This window comes from Sceloporus occidentalis, unplaced genomic scaffold (genome assembly GCF_023333645.1).
Source record: "Sceloporus occidentalis isolate IW3139 unplaced genomic scaffold, rSceOcc1.0.p SCAF_378, whole genome shotgun sequence".
Lineage (NCBI taxonomy): Eukaryota > Metazoa > Chordata > Lepidosauria > Squamata > Phrynosomatidae > Sceloporus > Sceloporus occidentalis.
In genome coordinates, this window is record NW_028317358.1 from 422683 (window position 1) to 449748 (window position 27066).

The 27066-nt window shown below is 41.4% G+C and overlaps 2 protein-coding genes and 1 non-coding gene across 3 annotated transcripts; 1 reads left to right on the top strand and 2 right to left on the bottom strand.

Annotated features, from left to right (window-relative positions):
• Positions 1-1288: 1288 nt before the first annotated feature.
• On the top strand, positions 1289-5937 carry LOC149273404 (RCC1 domain-containing protein 1-like). The gene is made up of 8 exons (XM_089506362.1): positions 1289-1445; positions 1989-2207; positions 2490-2643; positions 3152-3273; positions 3465-3578; positions 3644-3793; positions 5483-5512; positions 5792-5937. The coding sequence occupies exons 1-8, from the start codon at positions 1289-1291 to the stop codon at positions 5935-5937; spliced, it is 1092 nt and encodes a 363-aa protein (XP_089362488.1).
• A 3569-nt stretch (positions 5938-9506) lies between these two features.
• On the bottom strand, positions 9507-24178 carry LOC149273405 (protein regulator of cytokinesis 1-like). The gene is made up of 14 exons (XM_089506364.1): positions 24168-24178; positions 21817-21949; positions 21362-21484; positions 20560-20793; positions 20262-20432; positions 19440-19589; positions 19178-19325; positions 18956-19092; positions 18621-18716; positions 18079-18225; positions 17613-17723; positions 13094-13201; positions 12400-12585; positions 9507-9578 (listed from the first exon to the last, which is right to left on the bottom strand). The coding sequence occupies exons 1-14, from the start codon at positions 24176-24178 to the stop codon at positions 9507-9509; spliced, it is 1827 nt and encodes a 608-aa protein (XP_089362490.1).
• On the bottom strand, positions 14375-14504 carry LOC149273406 (small nucleolar RNA SNORA35). Its single transcript, XR_016279469.1, has one exon. It is a non-coding gene; the product is annotated as a small nucleolar RNA SNORA35 (small nucleolar RNA).
• Positions 24179-27066: the final 2888 nt, after the last annotated feature.

Consider the following 27066-nt stretch of genomic DNA (forward strand, 5'->3'; position numbering starts at 1 on the left):
TCCAGTATATAAGCTTGATTTGATACATATTTATACCACAAGAAAAATATTAACCTGACAGTTTACTAATGGTTGTAGTGGAGGGATAACTCTCAAGGAGCAGAAACAATTGTAGTTGTGGTACAGCCACTGAGAGAGGAAAAAAGTACACCATACTGAATAAAATATAGTTTTGATTCCCATTTTCATATTATAAAGAGACCCCCACTAGGTATATAAGGTAAATAGATCTAATAATTGTCTCCTTTACTTAATTAACTGGTAGGACAGCATCAGTAATAATATATATATGACGTGAAATCCCAGGTATGATACACACCTGTGTATAACTTTACACAAAGTGCTATAATACGCACACACCTGTGACACTGGCTGGTGATCAGTAACCTCAAGATTCATTTATCATCAAAAGCAATGTATTGGGAAAAAGGTAAAAAATAAAATATGTAACCACTATGACATCACTTGGTGAATCCATCAATATTCAGCGACCTAAGATGTCACTACTTGGTGATCAGTAATTAGTTATGTAATAATAATGTTTTATTTATTATTAATAATGGGTGCATGTCCCCTCTGTCATCTGCTGCAGAGTGTGACTGACCTGGAAGCCCCTTGCTGTTGAATTGATTTATTTGTAATGATTATTTTGACAGTTTTAGCTTGGTGGGTGTGAATTATGTGCAAAAGGACATGGTCCCCACACGCGTCAACCCCTTGAGTTCCGCATTGTGTCATCGCAGGGGTTAACGCTGCGCAGTCGCTCTCATGGAGCGTTCATGGTGCATTAAATAAACTCGTACGCGGGTATAACGCGCACACAACACCCTTTTTAGGGCTCTTGGAAGCGGGGTGTGTATTATACCTGAGATTTTCCAGGTATAAAGCAGATGCAATAATAAGATTAAAGGCCAGAAGTGTAATGTAGCTGCTGAGCACACAGCCCATCACTAGACCGGTTCTAACAGTATTATGGAGTCACAAAATAAATGGCCGGATAAATATAAAATAGTATATATGTGTTACATAACGGGTGTGAAGGACCAAGTGATGGGGGAGGGGCTGAGCGCGGGACATTCTCTATATTGCTGTTACAGTGCAGAGCTCCGGTTGCTCTCATGCTGGAGGCTGTTGTACTTCCGGGTGTGGCCGGCAGGGGAAGACAGATGACATAAGGTTTGAGGACTGACTTGAGCATGTGCAGAAACGGGCAAAGCCCCTCTTGTGTAGCGGTTAGGTTGGTAATCGAGGACGTGGATTCGCGGCCCTGCTTCCTTGTTTTGGGCACATGGTGTGGTATGGATTTGGATTTAGCGGGTTTGGACAGCTCGGGGAGGAGCTGAATCGGTACCTTCCGGAACGGGTCCGGATACCAGGAGCACGTGGGGAGGGTAAACATATCTGCAAAGTGTCCCCGTCGTGGAGTTACACAGTCCTGCTGACAGGTAGGTCCACGCATCTCTGCTATGAAGGGCTTCTTACAGACGGCTTGGCGATACAAACAGTGTTCGTTACGGGAAGCCTTCGGTGTTAGCGTCACTGATATAGTAGATACATGATACAGTTAACGGGGGGGTTCTATAGAGCCCATTACAGCCTGGAGTGTAAAACTTGCACAGCGCAGCTTGACTAATCCCGGTTCGTTTATTGTCATTTATATCATGGCCACCCACATAACTTCATACGTGTGGAAAATAGTTATGTAACATTACAGGATGATATATGTGCAGAATACTGGTAACCACGCCACATATGTTACTCATATATATTATATATATATTATAAATATACACATATATACGCGCATATGCTACTGTTATATATTATATATACTCACATATGTTACTGATGTATTATATATATATATATATATATATATATATATACATATACACATGTTACATATATATATATATATATATATAGTGTAATATTGGTAAATTGAGACACTAATATACACTTGTCTTTGCTTTTATGTTTCTGCTCAGACGATGGATCCCTGTCGCTCTCAGGCTTCATTGATGGAAGTCCCCAGCAATATCTCCATCTCCATGGACTGGGATGTCTCGATGCCCTCCCTGCAGACCGGTACCTTGTCGTGCTGTTTAAGGACAGCGTGAAATGTTGGGACACACGGTCTCTGGGCTCCCATGGTATTCAGGCAGAGCCCATGTGGGGAATGGATCTGCCAAGTGGACACAGTTCTGGTAAACTCATTTTACGGTATTGTTTATTTTACCTTACCGAGAGGATGTAAATAGTGTGGAACAGCCTCCCAGCAGAAGAATGAAAAGAAAATAGGTGGACTTGGGGCAGGGGAGTAAATAATGTGGCAATTAGGTAGAAAACAGATTTACAGAGGAAAAATATTATACAATTTCTGCAGTTAACCTTTTTAAAAATATATGTATAATTCATTTATAGCAACAAATTTTACCAAGTTGTGTTTTTATATGGAATATTCAATTGTTGTTTTTATTTTTCTCCAGCTTTCCCCTTGGTTGCCAACGGACACATCCTCCATCAGCCTCCGTTTTTCCGAGAGCTGCCATCTAGACTACAAGCCCGCAAGCTGGTTTTAGGCAATGAGCATGTTGTGATGCTGACGGCGGACTCGATGGTACTCGCGTGGGGAGCTGGGAGGTATGTTGGGTTAGATATACTGGCGTGAGTAAAAGAAATTAGTTATTCTAGAGGAGGGGAAGCTGTTATTGCTGCAAAGACGGGACTTCATATTAATGTCATAAAAGTCAATGTTGGTGTAATGGTCAGGTGTCTATGTACTTCTGTCCATGTTGCGTGTGTGTGTGTGTGTGTGTGTGTGTGTGTATATATATATATATATATATATATATATATCTTACAACAAATGACTGTACACAGGAAATAAAGCCCCAGTTTAAAAAAAATAAATAAATAAATAGGGAGTGTGTCACTGACTCCAGCGCATCAGGGGTTACAGTGTAATATGGTATTCCATACTACTACAAAAACCGACAAACAGTAAATCATAGCTTAACTGAGTGTGTGAGAGAGCATGTAACAATCTACCGTATCCATGAAAGCTTTATATGTAATTGCATTTGAATTAAACACTGGGGTATGCATCTGATGGCGTTTTAAAATATGACTATTTACTTTCTTCTGTGAGGCATGGGCAGCTTGGACATGGGGATCTGGAGGATGTTTTGGAACCTCGAATTGTAGACGCTTTGCATGGGGTGGCGATGAGTGACGTGGCAGCAGGAGGTTGGCATTCAGCCAGCATTAGTGGTAAGACCAGCATCAGACCTCGCACCTGTATTGGGAACATCATGTAATGCGGACACCCACCTTGTAGAAATCCACCATAGTAAAACTTCACAGGGATAATTCACCCTCAGTGGGATATCAGCAATAGGATAGCTATGGTTCGCTCTAGTGGCCTGATGCCAATTAATGGTAAAACGACTTGTGTTTTCCAGACGGTGGAGACATTTACTGCTGGGGATGGAATGAATCTGGACAACTTGGCCTTCCATCCAAAGCACTGGCAAAAGAATGTAAGCAGCCACATAACACAGTGGCTCTGTTGAGCTGTTTTCCAATGAAATTGTATAACTATTCTGTCTTCATTTATTAATGTTCATTGGCATTACCTTAGCAGGAAATGCAGAAGTTTCAGCAAGTGGGAGTGAAGCTGAAGTCAGTGAGTTTATTTCAATTCAGTCTTTCCCAGCTCTGATTGATCTACCCCAAGAAAGAGAAGCATCCAAGATCAGCTGCGGATCACGTCATACGGCAGCTGTCACACGTGAGTACGAACATAACACACTTTAACGTGATCATCGCAAAAGCCAGTGTACGGTTATGACTGTGTCAGGCTCTGATTTTTGCCAGCTGTTGATTTTCCAACATATTGGGAACAATGTATAGCGCCAGTGCTGCTACTTATTGTAGTTTAACCCCTTCATTCCCCTACAGACGTACCGGGACGTCCAAAAAACGCCCACAAAGAAACCCCTATGGACGTCCTGGTACGTCCAGCCCTTCATGCAGCGTCAGGGACACATCCCTGCCGCTGCACGGGAGACCAGGTTGTCGATTGACAGCCTGGACTCCCCCCTGGCAGCAGAAGCCGGCATTGCCGGCTTTCTGCTGCCCGATCTCCCGTAACAGCTTCCGGCATGAAAGCCGGTAAGCTGTTACAGTTAAAAGTGCCCGATCGCGCAGTTGCAAACGCGCGATCGGGCATTCCCTTCCGGGTTACGTCACTGCTGACGTAACCCGGAAGGTCATCGGAGGACAGGATATCACCTGTGGGGATATCCTGCCCTCCGGTGAGGCACAGAGACGCTGCATAGAGACCTGCATAGAGATCACAGTGTGATCGATGCCGGGGGTTCGCGGGGAGGGGAGTGAGAAACCATTTCTCTCACTCCCCCTCCCGTCCTGAAAGAGAAAAGCAGAAAAAAAAAAAAAAGTTAATTCATTTAAAAAATAATATTAAATAAATAATAATATATATAATACAAAAAAAAATTATAATGTGAGCTGTGATGTCATTGTGACATCACTGGCATGTTCAGGAGGTCCCTAGGAGGGCCTCTAACCATTTCTGTGTAAAAATAATATATAAAAAAAAAAATTAAAATTAAAAAAGATAATAAAAAAATTATTAAAAAACCTTACTTCCCATTGCCCTAGCATAACATCTAGCCAGTATAACCCTTCTGCCCCCGTTCACAACCCCCAAACCCGTTAAGCCATAGGCATAAAAATTATACAAAATTGTACACCTTATAGTATGCTCCCTGGTGCTGGGAAAGTCTGGAAAATCTATATAAATTAGGTATTTCTGAAATCAGGACACCTGAATTAATAAACTTGGAGGGGATTTTCCATCACTTTACTTAATTTTGTGAGGATTCAGAGGGAAAATGTAAAAAAAATTACTTTATTTTTCTAATCTTCGCTAGTTTTTACTAAATCTCTATCTCTCCTTGAAAAAACAATATATAGTTTACATGGGTACACTATTCACAGGAAAAGAATCATCGCTAAACCGACATACCCCAAAAATGGCAAAATTGCTCTGGGCTTTGAGGTACCAAAAACCCCTGGGATGGAAGGGGTTAAGAACCTCAGAGTAGAGCCCTGCACGGGACTGCAGTGTGGGTGTTCCGCTCCCGCTACACTTGTGGCCAATCCCGCCCACCTCCTTACCTGAACTGCAGATTTCCCGCGCAGTCCCGCAAGGCTGCCCTCGAGTTGCTCCCGCACAGCGTCTCTCACGGGAAGTGACGTCACATCACGTGACTCCGTTTAGCAAGACCGCCCGCAAGTTTTTTGGCAGAACCCGCCTCCCAATGCAGTCCTCTGCCTCAGAGATCCCTCAGAGTATACATTCTTATAAGTAACCCATCTAAAAAGTATAAAAGTTTACAATGATAAGGGAATGAAACTACAAATAAAAGTACCAAAAAGCATTCTTATGTTGCAGGATGTGGGGAGCTCTTTACATGGGGATGGGGTAAGTACTTCACTGTTATGCTGGGCATATAGATATTTTTTAGCTATGAGATACTGACCCCTGCTTAGCTGTATTAAACAGAATGGTGCCGGTGCTATACTGGAGGCTGGGATACCTTGTAAAGTGGATAATGCATGTTAAAAAAAAAAAAAAAATTAGTACTCTATTCTGTAGTAGGCTTTGTAGGCCCTGCACTCATGATTCCTGGGTGTGCACGGCCTCCTGCGATTTTACTTTATAATCCTGTTTTTTTAACAATATTCTTTTTTTGAAACATAGGAAAATATGGACAGCTTGGCCATGGAGATGCAAAGAGCTTGGACCATCCAAAATGTGTCGAATATTTTATTCAAAACAAACTTTGTGTAAAAAATGTCACTTGTAGATATTGGAATACATATGTACTATGCTGTAAAGAAAAATAAATGACTATTCAAAATCACATGGGTATTGTTAAATGTCTGGTGCTACTACTTACACATACATACATGCATATATATTTATCTGTTCTTACCTGGTGTTTCTTACAGTGAAGACACCAACCAATCACAAATTATATTGCAATAGGCAAGCTTCCTCTAAATGAGACATTACCATGTATATAATGTGTATAATATAGGGATGCACAGATATATATATCGGTGGCTGAAATATATCGGCCGAAAAGGGTATTATTGGCAAAATTGCTTAATTGAAAAAAAAAAAAATGGCCAAAAATAATCATCCGCAAGGCCAGGCTGCTTAACTGCACGTTGCTCATATGTGCAAGCAGGGTCTCTTGCAACTGCCAAGAAATGCAGGAACCCAGCAGAGTCACGTGAATGCAAGTCACACGATTCAGCTCTGTTCCTTCCCCTGGGGGCGGGGCAAGAGTTGTTAGTACAGATGGAGGCAGCAGGGCTGCTTTGGAAGTCTGCGAGAGATTTGCAGTTCAGGTAAGGGGGAGGGTGAATGAGCATCTGTGTGTTGGCATGGCATAGGGAACCTGTAATCACACTCCTATCTTGCTCGGGTTCTAGCACAGGGGCGTCCAACATGCGGCCAGTAATTTGTGTCCAATTTTAGTGTGTAACCACACTTTTATAAAAAGTAACACACCATAATTGGACAAAAAAAATCAACAATATGACTTGGCATGATAGCAATCACACTCCTATCATGCCAAGTCAGCCAGTACATGCTGAAACCTGGCTAGCTGCCACCCTTGTGTATTGATGCTGCCAGCAGTATGGGGTCTGCACTTACAGCCACCCTGTACCAGCATGTACTGGCTGACTTGGCATGATAGGAGTGTGGTTGCTAACAGCTGTTAACAATCACACTCCTATCATGCCAAGTCATATTGTTGATTTTTTTTGTCCAATTGTGGTGTGTTACTTTTAATAAAAGTGTGGTTACACACTAAAATTGGACACAAATTACTGGTACAGTGCCCAGCCAACCAGTACCTACTGGAATTTGGGTATGCCTGAGATTGCTGTTAATCATAATATATAATTTTTTTGTACAATTTTGGTGTGCAACTTACTTTTATTAAAAGTATGTGGGGGGGTCATTTTCACTTTTGGCTAAGTAAACCCTGAATTTTCGGTTTTGGTCCAGAATTTTCATTTTGGTGCATCCCTAAAATAAATAGAACTATTTCATTTTAACTTATTCAGAATCCTGAATTTGTAGTCACGAAATTTTCTAGGCCCAGAAATCAGTGAGAGGAAAAGTAAAGGTTTTGTGTCATTTACTTTATTTTAATCTGCATATCTTATTAAAGGCCATATTTTCACACAGTGAAAAATGAGTGCAGCCTGCGCACGCATACAATTCTGATGAAGTGGCCCACTGCAGAAAAAACTTGGACACCAAGGTTCTAGCATGTACCAGCTGCCTGGGCAAGATAGGAGTGTGATTGCTGTTAGTTTAGTATATAACGGCAATCACACTCCTAACAGCAATCACACTCCTATCTTGCCCAGGCAGCCGGTACATGCTAGAACCTGGGCAAGATAGTGTGATTGCTGTTAGCTTAGTGTGTAATATATATATACCCATATACACATGCTAGAACCAGGCCATGATAGGAGTGTAATTGCCATTAATATATATATTAATATTGTTATTGCAATTTTGGCGTGTTACTTTTAATGTTTTTTTCTGGGTGCCCTTTCTTAATCTTAAAGAACTTGGGTCCTGGCTACCCTCAGAGAGCAGTAATTTGCAGTACGTTTTGTAAATGAATAGTCAGAACAAACGATGTAGTGAGTAGATAGTTTTTAATTTACTATATATACACAAGAATGTACAAAAAAAATCAAAAGCAATATATAAGATGCCACAGTCATTTTGATTTTGCTTCAAATGATGCCTCTGACAGTTTCTTTGCAAAACCTTGTACATACAAAACCGTAGAAAAACACTAGCCTTCGCTTTAACCATATTAACAAATATTAGGCTAAAAGCTTTTTCAGAGACCTGCCACAGCTACTGCTGCCTCACCCATGACATTTTAAACAGGAGTTGGGGAAAGCGCGGGAGATTCAGTTATACCACGTTTCTATAAAAATTATTAGTACCGATGAAGCACTCGAAGTTATAAAGGTGCCCGATCAAAAAACAACCCACTTTTTCTATTCATTAAATTGCAATAGTCTCTTATTTGACTACATGAGCGGGCACAGAAATCACACCAACTTCAGATGAAAATCAGCGAGGAGTGAATTATTCGGAGCTTTAGAAAGCCTATGAGCAACAATTTTGCCATCTCAACAGCATTTTAGCAGCTCAGCCCTGCAACTAAAACGCTTGGTTTAAACGTACAGCAGCGAAACGTGTACAAAACCATTGCAGATTTACATATTAATGAATGGCTCTCCGCATTAAGTGCTCCATAGAAATGTCAGTTAGGGTACCAAAATGTTACGGGCTTTATTGACTCACGCGTATCCTACTACCAGAAAGGATTTAACGCACACACACATCATAGTACGGTCACAGGGCAATGTCAGCTACTGGCTCGTGTAACAGCAGATACAGTGTACAGTTAGGCTACGGAAACCTCTTGATGAAACCCAAACTAGTACTTCTGCCTTAATGGGATTGGGTTTTAAACACTTTTTTATGAATTAAAAACCTCTCTAACCACTTCTTCTGTATCCCTGTATATATAACATTACATTTTGGCTTGGTGTCACTTTACTAGGGATAGGAATAATAAAAAAAAAAATATTAAAAAATTCAAATAAAAGCCTCATGAGCCCCTACTAAAAATGGTATAAATTGGTCACTTTAGTGTTAAGCGTGGTACGTTCAAGTTTATGCATAAGCCTGTATGAGGAGCTCCGTATGAGGTGCTGTCCAGTTGTGGCCCCAGCGGCAAGACTTCCTACCACTTCACCAACCTTTCTAGCCCAGCCACAGTGTGTTGCTGTTACAGTGCCAGAGGGCCACGCTTGGACAGCCCTACTCTATACCATCATTTGACCAAAATACAAAAAGACTTATGGAACCAGCTGTAGTGACATGAAAAAGGTGCAAAGTAGTTCATGATCATAAAAAGACAACCTAAAAACCGTATATACACATAAAATATTAAACTTTGCCGTGAGAATTAGCCATGAAATACATGTACAGCAACATTTAAAGACTGTATTATACATTACACCTTCAGCTGCAAAATAAAAAATATATGCAAACCACCAGTTGCAAAAATCAATCGAGCAACCAACTTGGGTAGTTTAATAGATTAGATTTCAGGTCTTGAAGCTAGAGTTTATTAATATATTTGCTAATGAGATGAAATCAGTGTGCAAAGTCTGCTCAGACTCTTGTTGGTGTGCATTAAAAAACTTCCAGAAATAACTTCGTTACCCCGTCAGAGAGTCCATGGGAATTTACACTTCATCTACAATGCCAGAAACCCAAATAAAACATGGCAGCCTCTGGTGCTTGACATGGGATGCGCACCTGGTCCTTTGCGTCTTTAAATCCAACTCCTGGAACATTACATATGGGTAATGGTGGAGTTCAGTATTCGAGGGTTTGCGTTAGAACTTGTGGCTTTTGAAAGTTCTCGCTGTAAAAACAAAAATAACCATAGATTATTTACCGAATTGGAAGAAAGGGGACATACTCCATGGGGAAAGGGAAATACTTTGACATGTCAAAATATGTTTCATAGAGCATTTGTCATGAGGAAAGCCAACAGCTTTCATACATATTGTGGAAAGAACACAAAAAAAAACAAAAAAAAAAAAACAAAAACCTGATTTGCTCTGATTTCATGTATCATATACACAAAAAAAGGCAGTGTACCCAAGAAGCGTTCTGGAAGCACAGAGTTAGTAGAGGGGGTGCTTGCCGATCCAGCACCCAAGAGGTTTAAGCTTCACAGCTGGCTAGCATTTTCATCGTTGGTGGAGCAGAAAAGCATCTAAAGCAATGCGCTATACGTGCATTTATCAAAAAACGGATGCCCATTCCTAAAAGCTAGAATAGTGAATTGATAAGAACAGGGCACTGCTGTATGTCAAATTTTTAAACACAGTAGGGAAAAAAATGTTGCTTTTTACAGGGATTACTGAACACAGTCTTGGTTTTAACCATTATCTGTCTGGTTTAAACCGACACTAATGGCTATTGCAGCCCCATCAACACAGAATGCATGAAATAATATAATACACGTTTACCTGTAAGAAATAATAAATGATAAAACACGCACGGCTGCGGAGTACCACCACTAAAGGGTGTTAATTTTTTGTTTTTAATACATAGAAATTAGGAAAACTTGGTTGGATATGCTTCATCAGAGAAGAGCACAGCGCAACTGAACAATGTTGTTATGTAACAAAAGGAGACTATTTAGGAGTTTTAATTCACTTATTTACTTCACTATCCGTTATGAAGAGCTAACACCAGCAGGTTTATCCCACTAGAATGGCCGACCATGCTGAATGCATAATTTAATGGGTGATGAGTCTGGAGAAGTCTCACTGATTTAGCTATACATTACACATGGCCAGCCAAGTTGTGCCTGAAGAAGCAGCGCACTAATGCGTAGGACCTGACATGCAACTCTCCTGCAAACCAAATAGACCCCACTGTAGGTGTGCATGCGCAGATACACCCGCTAACGTTATAGTTCTACAGATCCTCTGTATCCCTTTCGGTCAGATTATGTGCGTCCAGAACAACGGAGTTTATAAAGAAAAGGATGAGAGCAAAGAGTTATTTAGATTGTAAATTCCTGCGGGAACATGGCCCTCCATTCTAAAGGACTGCATTGGGAGGTGGGTCCCGCCAAAAAACTTGCAGGCGGTCTAGCACTGTACCTGCGGGTCCCGGTAATCCCACGTAGTCCTGCAAGGCTGCCTTCGCGTTGCTCCCTTACAGAGTCTCTTCTTTTGCACCGCCCAGGAACACAGCGGAGTCATGTGATGTGACGTCACTTACTGTGACTCTGCTGTGTTCCTGGGCCGAGCAAGAGAAGAGACGCTGTGAGTGAGCAACTCGAGGGCAGCCTTGCGGGACTGCGCAGGAAATGTTCAGTTCAGGTAAGGAGGTGGGCCGCATTTGTGGCGGGGACGGGCGGGATTGGGCACACATGTTGTGGTAGCAGAACACCCACATTGCAGGAGCGGGCAAAAAAATAAAATAAGCACAGGGCTCTACTCCATTCCTCTTATCTGTATGTCAATTGCCATATTGTACTTGCTGTTATCTGTAAAATTTTCATCTTGTACAGCGCTGCGAAATCTGTCGGCGCTTTATAAATAAAATATAATAATATTTAACAAGACATTCTTCAAAATTTTAACTGTGTGGACTGACGGGGAAAAAAGTAGAAACTAAAAGTCATATTATTGATTTAATTATTACAGACAATTATTCTTTCTTGTTAATGTTGATCATAATACGAAAGGTAACATCAAAGTAAGACATCAAGTTTAAAAATGGAATAAGAATATAAAGCTAGTAAGCCGGTTAATAAACAAAAATAGTCAGAGACAACAAGAAAAGCAGCTGTGAAGCAGAATATTATTGCAGAAGGAGGTGAAACCACAGCAAATCCGCAGTGAACGGTGCTAGTAATGGAAGCAGCAGCACAGTCAGGATCAGGGCTCTTTGTAGACTACGTAGTGACTGATGGCTGTCCGCATGAATATGAAACATGTTAGTGGGTGGAAGGAGAGAAACCTGTTCAGGTGTATATGTTACCTGCACCCTTATTACAGAATATAACTAGACAAAGGCTTAGCACAGATTCCCAAAGGCATGCACCAGGTATTGAATATGTGCCGGATACAGACCTGGAGTCAATAGTTGTGGAGTCAATATGGGTAGATTCCCTCTATAAACAGAATATGAAGACATGTATAATCAGTACAAGCAGGGGGTGGAAACTATGTTTTGTGAGACCCTTACTTGGTTGGGAATCGGTCACTGGGTTGGAAACTTGTTTATCATGCATTGCTGATATGACATGTCAATCAACTCAGGGCACAGTATAGTGAATATACCTGTGAATGGTTAGAAAGGCCATAGGCACAGGGCAAATCAGAAGAGAATGACTGTTTAGACTCCCACTGCTTAATTCAAGAGTACAGCATGTGTTTTTGGGGTCTCTCACATAATGAACTCATTCCTGCACTCCCACTGCATTCTGTTTGTGGCTTAGACAGGTGAATATGGTAGCACAACAGTGAAGGGATGAATGAATCCCACCATCTAGATGGTAAGCTCGTTAGAGCAGGGCCCTCACATTATTAAATAAATAGTAGTAATAATTACAACGTGTGTCTAAACTATTCTTCCCGACACGTCAAACATTTGTGCCTTCCTGACTGTGCTGCTCGGTGATCAGTATTTGGCTGGTTTTCTTAAAAAAGGTGAATTACCGCAAACTCAGAATAGGTGCTGGCAACAGAGTTAACGCTGAGGTTACGCTGGGCAGGAATTGTGAGGTGGCACCCACCGCTCATGGCGGTTCCATTCAGCTGGGACATATTTTCCTTATTCTTCTCCAGTCGCCTGGTCTGGGGAGTTTTGAACACTCTTGTTGGAGTCCGTGTAGGTAATGCGGGCTGGAATAAAGACATGTAGCCATTCGTTAAAGTACACATTATTTAGTTACCCCAGAACCATTAAAGAACGTTTTTTTTAAGTTTAACATGCTATACAACAAAAGCCCGTGGCACTTTCACTGTTATACACCAGATATTTCACTGTGAATTAATCCCAAGTATCAGAATTCCATACTACTTGACAGTTTCACAACATGAATGAGAAGTTTGTCCCCAACTGTTAGTGTCCTTCGAACCAGCATAGATTGTATATTGAACTATTTAAATATTAATATTGTGTAACCACATTCATGCAATTTATTATGTGTTCATCCTATCAAATAGGAAAACGAAGCATGTAGTGGTATTGTTTCCAGTAACATCTACACATACACACACACCCTTTCCCCAGAAAAGCTCAGGTTTCATTCTATGCATTTTCGCAAAGTTTCATCTTTTGTGATATAATGCAAAAAAAATAGTTACAAGACTTGAATGAGAGAAAAAAAAAAAAGAGCCTTTAACCAACCTTGCCAGCAGAGAGCGGGGGCCGGGATACGGGCGAGTGGCAAAGCGTGCCACTGAATGCGGAGCGCAGGGTGCTGTTTGTAGTATTGGAGACAGAGGTGCCATTAAGCTGAGGGGAGAAGCAGGAAAGGTTAGTGCCAGGAGAAAAGCCGTATTACAATGTAAATGCATGCCAGCCATCTTTAGCGGAATACATCGATGGAAACAAAATCAGTGGATCTCTGTATTCCTATGTTAATTGCGAAAATGCAGTCAGTCACCTAACCTCTTGCCAGGAAGGGATATTGGCTCTCTTAACATGCCATTTAAAATAAAAATCTTACCTTTCCCAAAAATCATATCATTTTGCAGTGCAGTACATCAAATACACCTACTTAGTTGGGTTTGTAGGGTAACTTTAGTAAGATATGAATGAGAAACCCACCCCATGTGTTTATCATAATATTATCGATCTTAACCCCTTCGTGACAAAGGCTGATTTTACTTTTTGTACCCTTCGTGACAATGGCTGTTTTATCGTTTCTGCGGTGTTTGTGTTTAGCTGTAATTTTCTCTTAACCCATTTACTAAACCCACACAAGTTATATATTGTTTTTTTCAGGACAAGAAGGGCTTTCTTCATATGATGTAATTTCCTATAATAAAAATAATAAAATATGACGAAAAATTGAAAAAAAAACAAATTTTCTCACTTTTATTTGAAAAATCTTTTATTCATCATAAAAAACTACTGAAAAAACCTGCTAAATAGATTCTACTATTTGTCCCAAGTTTAGAAATACCCAATGTTTTTATGTTTTTTTGCTTTCTTCTACACGTTATGGGGCAATAAGTACAAGTAGCGTTTTGCTAATTCAAAACCATTTTTCTCTGAATCTGGTAATTCTGTCTCTATGTGGTATTTGGGGCATCTTTGAAGCCAGCAAATTAAATTTACCCCACCAAACCATATATTTTTGAAAACTAGACACCCCAGGGTATTTTAGATGCTGATAGTTTAACCCTTTCCATGCACTAATCCTACCACCAACCCTTGTCAAAGTTTGGGATAGTAATTGTTTTTGGTGTTTTTTTCACATACTTTGTACTTCAGGTGTGAAATTACAGCTCCTGGTATATGTTGCTGTCACACAACACCCAGATATGTGTCCAGCAACATCTCCTGAGTACATTGATACCCCACATGCATGGGTTTGTCAGATTGTTTGGGGGCAAAAGGGCCACATTTGGAACATGAGCAATTCAAATTCAGTAGGAATTTTACATCTGGGTAAAGAAAAATGCTTGTACCCAACTATCAGTAGGGACAGGTTACAAGAAAGCCTGGCCTATCTCCAAGAAGGGATTTGATCTAGCACCTTAAGTGGTCCCTCATGCCACGGAATGGACACAGGGGTCACTTGACAGTGCAAATAAAAACGCTTAAAAATGGTGGAGCAAATAAAAGCTAAAAAACAGTAAATGTAACAAAAAATTAAAAAAAAATACAAAAATGGAGCAGGAACAAAAAAAAAATTTAAAATGGGAAACTGTGTGATACAGCTTGAAGCAGTCACCGACACAGAGTGCAGGTTTTCCAGGGCAATCTGGACAGTAAAATGTGGTGTCCTTTCTTTGCCCCCTGCATCTCTTTTGGGGATTCTGCTTCTTTGCTGTAGGGGGGATTTTAAAAATAAAATGGGTAGCCCCAATTCTGTTGGTTCCCATCACTACTTGGGGACCAGGTGCATCACGGTACAAGATACCTGAAATTACTTCGAGCTGAAACTGCAAAAAAGACAGCTTCAGCCCAGTGTCTGCTTTTTTGTGCAGCAAAAAAGCGTTATAGGTTGCAATTTGCATTAGATAAATTGCAACCTTCTTGTACCAGGCCTTTGTCTTCCTCATAATGAGGTAGGGCTGTAGGAGTTGATCTGACAGATCAACTCCACCCATGTGCTTGTTATAGGCCCTGATGCACACTGGCTTTGTAGTGACCCCAGCTCTGCCACGGACAGAAACCTCCACGGTTCTCTCATCGTGGATGGTGCTCAGCATGCACACCTCTTTTCTGTCCTTGAACTTCAATGCCAAAAGCTCCTCTTGGCGTAGAGCTGAGGTCTCCCCCTTTCGTAGCCGGGTTCGTACCAGGCGTTGTGGGAAACCCAAGTGGTTCTTTTTTATAGAACCGCAAGCTACCGTATCGAAACAATACAGCAGCTTGAACAAAGGGACGCTTGTATAGAAGTTATCTACATACAAGTGGTAGCCTTTGTTCATAAGGGGGAATATTAGGTCCCAAACAATCTTGGCACTGGTGCCCAGATGATCTGGGCAACCTGGAGGGTCAAGGTAGCTATCCTTACCCTCGTATACCCGGAAGGCATGAGTATATCCTGTCTCGCTCTCGCAGAGCTTATACACCTTCACTCCATACCTGGAGCGCTTGGAAGGAATATACTGCTTAAATCCCAACCTTGCTTTATATTTCATTAGGGATTCATCCACGCAGATATTCTTTCCAGGTGTATAAACCTCTGGAAACCTGGCAGCGAGATGGGTAATCAGGGGGCGGATTTTGTACAGCCTATCAAACTGGGGGTCCTCCTTAGGGGGGCACAGGCTGTTGTCGCTAAAATGCATGAAACGAAGAATCATTTCATACCTTTGCCTAGTTATAGTTTGGGCAAAAATGGGGGTACTAAAGATGGGGCTGGTGCTCCAGTAGGAGCGGATGGAGGGCTTTTTTATAATGCCCATTAACATTGTGAGTGCCAAGAATTTAAGAAATTCTGGCACGTCAATGGGAGTCCATGGCTGTTTTGCCCAAAAAGAATTAGGGCTAGCAGCACGGTGCTGCTGGGCATAAATGTTTGTTTGTGTGACAATGTCTCCCAAGACATCGTCTCCCAAAAAAACCTGCACAAATTGCAGTGGAGTGAATCCTGTAACATCAATATTGATGCCAGGAATTCCAGAAAAAGGAGGGATAGCTGGCTTGTACCTATTAGGCGCTACCCATGCCTCTGGTGCACTGCCACGACTACGTGTGGTAGGCGTCCTAACAGCCACAGATACATCACTAGATGTATCTGTGAACTGACCAACGTCAAAATCTGACGCTGTATCAGTGGCCTCAGAATCTGTGGCCAAAAAGGCATACGCCTCCTCAGCCGTATACCGCTGCATGGTAAGAATTGCAGCAAAAATAGTGGGGAAGGAAAGGGTTAATGGCTATAATAAAAAAAAACCTAAAAAAAGTAAAAAAACATGTAAAAAAAAAAAAAAAACCCAAAAACAATTGCCACTATGCAAGATCACTGTTTATGCAGTGATCAATGGCAATGAAGGGGTTAATATTATATGGGTGGCTCTTATAAGAGCCTTTGGATCAATATATATATATATTTATTAGGGAATACCTGAAATACCAGAACACACCGATCTGTCTCTCTCCCTCACTAGAAGCAAGTGAAGGAGGGGGGCAGATCCAATACTGATCAAAGGCAATGTTTAGAAAACATTGCCTTTGATTTATCAAATCATGATCACTCTTATGAGTGATCTGACCACTAGGGGTGTTATTCACTGGATGTCCATGACATCCAGCAACACCCCCCCGATGATGTCAGCAGGCTCCGCCCCCCGGCTTGATGGGCGCCGCCATCTTGAAACACCGCGTGTGTTTCGAAGACACCGGCACCGGGAAGGTAAGTTGAGCATTTAGGAAGCGATCGCGAGTCGCTTCCTTTGCTAAACAGGTGTTGCAAAGATGCCTCGATACGGAGGCATCTTAGCAACACCAGCTAAGCAAAGGAAGCGACTCGCGATCGCTTCCTTTGCTAAACAGGTGTTGCAAAGATGCCTCGATACTGAGGCATCTTAGCAACACCAGCTAAGCAAAGGAAGCGACTCGCGATCGCTTCCTAAACCCGTTTTTCGGCGGCGGGCGCCGCCATGTTTGAAAGACGTGCAGTCTTTCAAACATGTTTTTTTTTTGCTCCTAGGAGCGATCGGGGGGGGCGGGAATGTTTTTTTTGGTGTTGCTCAATGTCTCGATGTCGAGGCATTAGAGCAACACCGTTTGAGTGAAAAAAAATCGATCACGGATCGATTTTTTCACCCGTTTAAAGACGTGCCGGTCCTGGCACGTCAATTGTCATAATCGTCACGATTTTCAGTGACGTGCCCGGACCGGCAATTGTCACGAAGGGGTTAAAGTTGTTTCATTTAGCCATTATATTGCACACTCTTGTATATAAACCTTAGCATACCTGTCATTTTATTAGTCCTCTAAATATTCACAGAAAAATCGTTTTAGTACATATATCATAAGAGAGCAGAACAACTATATAGAGACGGTTCTGAGGAAAACCTCTATGCATCTGGATGCAATAAGACGATCAAAAGTTAAAACTCAGCTATTATATGCATTATGAGGGTTATAGTGTACATATTAACCTGTAGCCAACCTGGAGACGCAGATTATCATTAACGGTAAAGCTTTCCATGATCAGGCACAAGAAAGATGTATAACTTACCTTGCGGACTTTCCCGGGAGTGTTAGGCCCAAGGACGCGCCGCTTGCTTGGAGTCCTCGGTGCACTTCCATAAAACATTTCCTCCTCTAGTTGCCGAGACTTTTTTATTTGCTATAATTAAAAATATTTGCGAATAGAAGATTTACTGATTAGTTTTGTTCAAGAAGGCACCATTTAATGAAAATTAAAAATAGTGGTCAGCCTGCAGGGGCTCAAAGTTCACAGGAGGGTCCAAGACAGACCCTTTGGGAACGTTTTTACTTCCAATGTTGTTCCCGGTGGCGTCACTTCTAACTCCGCAGGAAGACTTCCGAACAAACGTTTCCCTACTACTCTGATCCAAGCAATGGTAACTCCTGCTGCCGGTTGGGATGGCGCTTGGACCCAGGTTGCCTAATGACAACCTGATCTCCCATTTGCTGATGGGGAGGCATCCAAAGGATGCTTGCGAAGGGGTTTATCTTACCCGTTCTTGTTTCTCCCTCTCTTTCTCCAGATGGAACTGCTCCCATTGCTCTGTAACATAGTCCATGAATTTCTTTCCATTAACAAAGAACTCCTGGCCTTGTTCTTCTTCCCAGCCTGCAATGCGAACTCTTAACTCCTCTTCCAGCTGCAAAAAAACCCCAAAACCTGATACATTTATTTACATACTGATTTATACAACCACTTCCCACCTTAGATTGTAAGCTCACGAGCAGTGCCCTCAAAGCCAGGAACTTTGTGTAAAAGTACCAAAAAAAGACTAGACAGCAAGCTCACAGGCAGGGTTCTAAACACCCGATGTGTCTGTATTTTTAAAAGTGTTTGTTATGTACGTGTTAACTGCCCCACCTAAGTACTACACCACTGCGTAAATTGCTTACATGTAATAAAGAGTAATAATAATAATGTGTGTGATATATATATATATATATATACACACACACACACACACTCCCAAGTGACCTAAAATCCATCTTGACTTAATACTACAATGGTGTAGTCAAATCAGACACGCAAACCAACCTTTGGAAGCATCTTCTGCAGCTTTGCTCTCTGCTTTTCTTCTTTTAGGAGATTGCCTCCTCTGTTTGTGAATCTGTTGGGGTCTGTTGCTTTTTTCTATAATTAGGGGAAAAAACAGACTATAAGGAGATATCATACGTTAAGGATTTTAACTTTTTCCTTTCTCCAATTTAGATATATGCTTGAAACAATTAAGGTTGCTTCATTGTAGAATAAAATTGAAGCACTTTACCGGATCAAAGGCTCCTTAGAGCAGCCTCTTGCCTCCGATCACTTAAATCAATTCATACCATACTACTTACTGCAAGACATGTCACAAAATATGCTACACTTACATCAAACTCCAAGAAGAGCTTCCAGTTCTCTTCCCATTTCTGTACACCTTCAAACATCTCCTTGTGTACCTCATAGTAATGTTTCATACGATTGATTTCAGCATCGTGTAGGCAAAGCAGGTCTTCACTGTAATCCTCTAATACAGAATTAGTCACAGGTTAGTAGTGCAATTACACTACATTGTGAGCCGACAACCAGCACGTACAATACAAATTACCAACCATCGTAATAAGGAGCAAAGGCTTGTCTCTGTTCGTGGCTGCAGAAGCATTTGTCCCAATACGTCACAAGTTCTGTCCGAATTACTTCGACAAAGTTTTTTATGTTCTGCAGCTTTAACTCTTGAAGACGATCCACTTCATCTTGCAACTTGCAAAACAAAGAAGCAGAGAGAACACCATTAACAGCCACAATAACCTTTGAAATGCCAGCCACACAAAGGGCTATAGTATAAAACACATCAGTATCAAGATTATCACTTACTGCTTTTATGATTTTGCCTTTTGAGCCAGTCATGTACACAGAAAACGCGCTGCGTTCTTCTTCAGGAATCTGAAGTCGGTCCCAAAGCTCAATTATTTTGGAGCGCAACTCTTCACATAATGATTGATTTCTTATTTTCTGCTCCTCGAGCTGGAATAATAAAATTCACAATTTAAACATAAAAAAAAATAAAAGATGGACACATTTATATGGTTCTATCAATGCATTATTTAGATTAATTTTGGGACTGCGCTTAAAATACACCTGACAATCTATAATGGTACGGTTGTATAAGGAACTCTTGTTTATGTATTATGCTAGGAAATGTATAGGTGAAATTCTTATATAATAAATCTGCCATCAGGTGCTAACAGAATGCAGGTCATGAATGTCTGCTAGAAGAGATATGTACACACAATGACCTCTTTAAGAAAACAGAAGCAATTATAACCAGCATAAGTGAAAATATGCTAGTAGTTTGGCTGTAGTTGACTCCACACAATTGTGGGTGACAGGTCCAATTTTCCCCCATAAATAGCCAACTGGAAAAAAAAAAAACCTGAACGTGTCTAGCAATACATTCTTGTGTCTATTACAAGGGAGATCTAGATCTGCTCAACCAGCCCATCTATGGAGGATGTGCGGAGCTGGTAGAGCCTTTGTAAAATGCGCGGTGTGCATTAAAGTCACAGTGTACAGGGATATGACATCATATGCTGTGAGCTGCAGAAAAGGACAGTGGCTGCGGAGAGGGGTGGCTGGGGATGCTGCCCTAGGTCAGGCCTAAGGCAGAGCCCAAGGTAAATACTCCTCGGCTGATACCTGAAAGAGTAGTTCATGTAGAGCTGCAAGGTTCTCCTTTGAGAGGCAGAACGCTTCATCGTCTTCACACACCACATCCCGTTCAAAGCTTGTGTCAGGAATACGATCCAGTTCCTCCATACAAAGAATTATCTGCTTTTTGGTATTTACAAACTCGGCAGATCTGCGCTCCTAAATTGACAAAATGATCAAAAAAAAAAATTTGTTTATTACTTATTTAAAAAAAAACACAAAATTTAATACGAGAAAAAAAAAACAAAAAAGTCACTTTACATTTACAAATCAGGAATAATCAAACCTTTTCTGTAGCAAGAGCAGCCAGATGTCTCCTGAATTGATCCAACTCATCTAAGCTTGGGACGCTATGGCAATCAATGCAGAAAGGAGATGTGCACAATATATCGCACAATTCTTGATCCCGCTCCTTTAACAATTTCAGTTCTTGCATTCTTTCCTTCTTCTGCTTTAGCATAACCTCCACACGGGTCCGCAAATCTTTCTCCAACTGCAAGATGGTGCTGTCATCCTCCTCCTATAAAATAAAAATTATATTTAAATATACATCTATATGCACTTTGGATTGAGAAATGGGTAATAGGAAGCGTTATACACACACCTACATATACCGCTCAGTCGGGATAATATTCACTAAACAGCCGACAAAAGTTTGCAAGTGTTAATTCCTTGACCTTATTATACACTATGAATGGCCAACCCTAGTGATTGGCTGCAGGAAGAGTCTGCCTGGCCGTGTATAGTTAAATCAGTGCCATTTCACCGATCTAACTCATTTAATCATGCATTATGTGGGCCGGCACAGCTATTCTTGCGCAAGAAACTTGAGCGCTGGCCCTTTAAAACGGACACCTCTCCCCTCGGTCTTCAAATTAAACATCCATAAAATCTGATCCGTTAGTGGCACTCAAGGTTTCTAAAAACCTTTATCTAAACAGAGCATTTCATAGAACAGTCTGTGGGGGAAAAAATAAAAATTTTGAAAACATTTAAAGAGAACTGTATTCAAGGATGGAGTTCTCACTGGCCGTCTTGTTATGTCATGTATAGAAGCAGGAAATATGCTATTAAAAGTAATTCCTCACTTCAAATGGTGGAAGTTGCAGCTCCTCACATAACCCATTAAGTTCTTTGCGACAAACATTGATGCTTTTTAAAAGCCGATCCTTCAAGTTCTCCTCTTCTTCAATCATCCTTGTAAGGAGGAGCTGTGGGAGAAATAGGCAAATTGTACGAGAAACACTTTGTAAATTTACAAAATAGATGTTAGTATTTATCCATTCGTGTACAAGTGTTTATGTAAAGATCACAGCCACTGTATAAATCGAGTGAAGTCCCTGACAACGCAGACATTTGGTTTGAAGACTTCTGCTGTGAAGTCTAAATAAAGGGTTACAGGTCTACTTTCTTTCTCTGCCGATAATTAATTCAAGATGTAAGCAATAAGTTAGGTAAGAAAAGATTTTGAAATCAGTCATGGTTTGTACAGGTCTCTCGGGCAGGAGATCTGCATGTCTGGGTTGGGTGAGCCGTTACTTACATTTACATGCCTCTTAACAGCATCAGTCCTTTGCAAGCGCTGGTCCTCTGGAATACCAATTTCCTCCCAGATATCGCGGAGACGCGCCAACGCTGAATTTAGACATGCCACAGACTCCGCAGCAATAGCTTCACTAATTAATAAACAATTGTACAAAAATAATAATAGGAACCAGAAGGGTGAACAAATAAGAACACGGGACTGACAAGTATGAGCAGTAGTTATCTTAACAAGGCTTGAGAAAGACCTGTGCGTCGAAACATTGCCTGCGTGAAATAAACTCACCTTATCATTTGAGTGCTGAGCCTCTGCTTCTTTATTTGGAATCTATAGGACTCCACATGCATTTTCATTTCACAATAAATGCATTAATAAAAATAAATAAAATAGGTGTTCTTGTAACAGAACTTTTTCTAGTGTGTCATATTACTAAATCAATTTGGAATGTAACAGTTAAATATAGATGATGCGGCTGTGGCTTCGAGCCGCACCCTCAGACTTGGCTTGGGATCGCTAGACGGGATGATCTCACTCCATCTTTGACTCGCCTGCTTGTTTCAAAGCCCACAGCGGAGTATATCTGAGCTGAGCTGACTACAGCGTGTCTGAAGATGACTTACCCTATCACTGTAACCTGTCTGTGCCTCTAGCTGCTATATGGCCATTCCTACACTTGACTGACATATTTAGTGTTCTGACCATTAGTGTGGATGGATCATTTAAGGGGAAGATTTATTTATTTATTTATTTTAAATCCACAAAAGGATACGTCTATAGAGATCAATATAAAAATGGAACCAAGCGTTAGGAGCAGTTACCGTCTGGCTCTCAATGTTCCCAGCCTACAAGCGTATATATTTTCTGATTGAACACACCTCGGGGAAATACAATTTAGGGGAGACAAAGTCCACATGATGACCTAGTTGTGCACTTTAAGCCTACTCCCAAAATACAATGCAAGCCTCGACATTTACCCCAACAGCGCTGGCGCCCAGCGACAAAGACCCGATGCTCACAACACATTGCTAATCATTAGCTTCCAACCCGCATTCCTGAACAGGGTCTAATGCGAGAACCATGCGGCTTTCACTAGGCATGCAACTGTCTGAAAGCCAGAAGGCTTTGATTTGGAGCGGATGACATTAGGGCCATGCTAATTCTCTCTTCTAGTAAACAGGGGGGATTCATTAACCCATGAGTTTCAGGATAACATTCACTTTGCTATGCATTATAAAGGGCCAACTCGTTAAGGTTTTGGATAATGTTGAATGAGTGAGATGACTTTAGAAATCCATGCGTTATGAACCGTTCTTCCTGCAGGAGACACTCGCTTGGGTTGGCTTTTTATAATCTTATTTTTGTCAACAGCCACTCATCTGCCATAGAATAAAAAGGAAACCGCCACTTAAAAGGTGTGCTGCAGCAACGCAGGCTTGACAGCATCTCAGCAATATTATCGCGATGAAACCACAACCGCATATACACCCGGTATAAGTTACTGGCTAAAAGACCCCTCAGCCTTTATAGAATAAGCATTAGAAAAGAGACACAGTTTCTGTGTGAGGCCAGAGGTGCCGATCAGTCAGCTGTTGGATGGGGTAGTTTCATCCTGAAACAGGTTGATCAGCATAGAATAGAAGTGGGAGGCTGTTCAGCCCCAGCGTGAGCACAATCCATTCCCTGTACCGGTTAACCTGAGCGGTGGGACTCCCGGGAGCCGCACAAAAGGCTTCAAAAGCAGGTATATATGGGAATAATGGAGCAGTTGGGAACTCTTCAGGAACATGCTGCTTCCCTGGCAGTATATCTCAAAGGGAAAGCATTAACCCTGGCACAGGGGAGACATGAAAATAAACAATCTCTACTGATCTATTAACCCATTATCTTCCCAGGACAGTGAAAAAAGGCTGCCTTCTCTCTAGTCACTTGATCCATGAAGTCCTTGTTTACAAAGCCACCCAACCCCCTTTAGCAAATAACCCCCAGTGTAACATAGATACCGCAACCCCACGATAGAGAACACTAGCTCCTAACGAAATATGGAAAGCCATAAATACAATAATAGGTGTACTTCATAGCAGCCCGTTACACCTGCGGACAACTGGCAGGACTACAACTCCCAATAGCCGAGAAACAGGTTTATAAGTACAGCAGCCCAAACATCCTGTCTGAAGCTGAGATGAGGGGCAATGGTTGCTGGGACCGCCTGAGGGTGTTTGGAGTTGCAGTGCAAATTCAAGGAGGTGGCAGCTGCCAGGCGCAGAACAGACTGAAGAATATTGAATATTTTTGCCCCCCTTGGCCGTCAACGGTTGCACGTGGTTAATTAACTAATTAATTAGTCGGCTCACCTTCTCCTCATGGTGACTGCCTGCACCCTCTCGCTCCGGTAGCTCTCGTTTCCCTGGCTCTCCGGTGTTTCGGTCTCTGGCGCCTCGACCGTTTCCTTGCTTCTGTTGGATTAATTTTTCAAATTTGACCCAGAAACGCATTGCCTGCAGCCTGATTGGATGGCTGTCTTCACGTCATACATCACCTTGGGAACAGTTATAAGCACAAGAGACGCTGCTTGGGAGCAGACATCGTTTGAAAGTTTGGAGACGCCTTCAATCTAGACGTAGCCAGCAGGACGTGGCCTCTCGAGTATTTAGATCTCTATGAGAGGGAGCGCCAACACTGTGCTGGGCATTCCTCTCTTATCTTACGGCGGGTGATTGATGTGCCTTTCTTGAGGGCAAAAAGTCATTGTTATTTATTATTATTCAGCACTAGGATAGAGAAAGCGCTGGGCTACGGGTTGCATTTTGTATCTAGCCAGTGGGGGCTTTTTTTAATTTAATTTAATAAAGGAGGAGCTGACAGGAGAGTTGTGGTTCCAACCTTATTACTTCGCTATTACTATTCATTAAGAAGGGGCACTGAAGAGCATGAAACGCAGTCAGCTTGCCCTGTACAATGTATAACTTAATAGGAGAGCAGACTTCGGGAGCTATCCACTAACGAGAGAGTTTGCAGAATCGTTCGTTAAAGCTGATATCCGGTAACAGAGATAAAATACATAAGCTTTTGGGACATCAGCGGTCTCTTTTTCGGCTGGAATAAAAGGTTGCAGTATCAACTCTTAAAAATAAATCCTTAAGGTCCAACCTGGATAGCCCTGCGTAATGTATATAATACGATAGCTGTGCTGTCCCCAATGGCAGATGCACGGAGATTTTGTATATCCCCCTCCTGATATAATGTTGCGCATTCGTCGACATGTCAGTGTTTGAACGAGAGGCCGGTTTAAGTATTATATAAAATATATATATTACACCGAAGGAGCTATATTTTTGCGGATTATTCCCCTTGCCTGTGAATAGTGTACTCATGTGAACTATATGTTGTTTTTTCAAAGAGAGATAGAGCTTTTTATACCATAGTTAGATAATTAGCTGAAAGTTTAGGATGAGAAATTTGGTAAAAACTAGCGAAAATGAGAAAGGAAAAAAAAAATATTATATTTCCCCTCCGAATCCTCACAAAATTAGGTAAAGTGACAGAAAATCCCCTCCAAGTTTATCAATTCAGGTGTCCCGATTTCAGAAATACCTCATTTATAGAATTTCCATACTTTCCCAGCACTTATAGGGAACATACTATCAGGTGTACATTATTTGTAGAATTTTTACATTAGGTATGATGGGATTGAAACTCTAATTTTAAACAAATAAACCAAAAATACCCACAAAAGTATAAAAGCAGACAACCCAGACTATCGTATCAGGGGTACTTGGGCATTCTTCACGCAGCTATTTGGTTTCTCACTCTCTTCCCTGCAATCCCCCTGCACCGATTACACTGTGATCTCTATGTAAGTCCCCACAGACAGTGCCTGTGCCTCATCGGAGCGATCGGATATCCCAGCAGGGTCTACACAGACCCTGCAGGGGGATATCCTGTCCTCCCATGACCTTCCAGGTGACGTCAGCAGTGACACAACCTGGAAGGGAATGCCCGATTACGCGATCGGGCATTTAAAATAGTGGCAGTTTTCCAGTGCTCGTGCCAGCAGCTGTTACAGGCGATCGCAAAGCAGACAGCCTGATGTCCCAATGTGTCCCTGCCACTGCAAGAAGGTCAGGATGTACCGTTACGTCCATAACGGTTTCTTGAGATGCGTTTTATGGACGTACCGGTATGTCCATAGGGCACTAAAGGAGTTAATGAGGGAAAAATACAAGCCCATAGGAATTGGCCCATGTTACTGATTGGAACACAAACCCTGCACATTATCTGTGTACCAAACAGAAACTGAAAGCTTTGCCTCCTGGGGATGCCATATTGGTCATTTTTTTGTGTCATACCTCATTTTTACATGATAACCGCTTATAAAATGCTTCCCATAACGTAGTAACTTGATGAAATAATTGATTTCCTTTTTTTATACGTTGCGCTCACATCAGCGTAGTACTGTCAGCCACCTACAGTATCGAAGTGCATTTATCAGATCATATATGGCATGGACCATAAATGACAGATAATGAAAATGTGGTAGGTAGTGTATAAAATGACGGGTTTATGTCAGACAAGACAGTTCTTTAAAAAAAAACAAAAAAAGGTTTTCCTCGACCTAACATAACCTGTGCGTTCTGCCAAATCTGTACACTCTTTATAGTTTTGAAAGAAAAAGTAACCAGATTAAAACTTCTTTTCAGAAACAGTTTAATAACACAAATGCCAGTGCCAGACATTAAATGATAAAGTTCATGATTTGCCGCAATATACCGAGGTGACCAGCCAGCTTCTTTAAGTGGGTATACTGTATGTATATTGAAGTGCTGCGTTAAAGGGACACTCCAGCCATCATATGCACTTTAAATTGATTTCAATGGGAGAGCTATCCTGCAACTGATTGGTTGCAGGACAGCCAATTAGCTACAAGAATCCTCAGGAGGAAGGCAGCTCTTCTCCTTAAAGAATACATAGACAAATCCTACTTTAATTTGCATTCTTCTTTAGTGGGGCTGTCGCAAGCAGGTGCCTTTAAAGAGAACCATGCGGTCGCCTTACCAAATATGCTGCACCACTTGTATAACGAAAATAATAAGCCAATGAGAAATTAGACCCATCGTGCAAACTCAAGTTACTTGTTAAATACAAATGATGATGCTGCTTGCGTTATTTTTCAGGGATCATTCTAATCATAAATCTAAGACACAATATATAATTATAAATACGTACGCACACATCGCTGAGAAAAAGGATTTG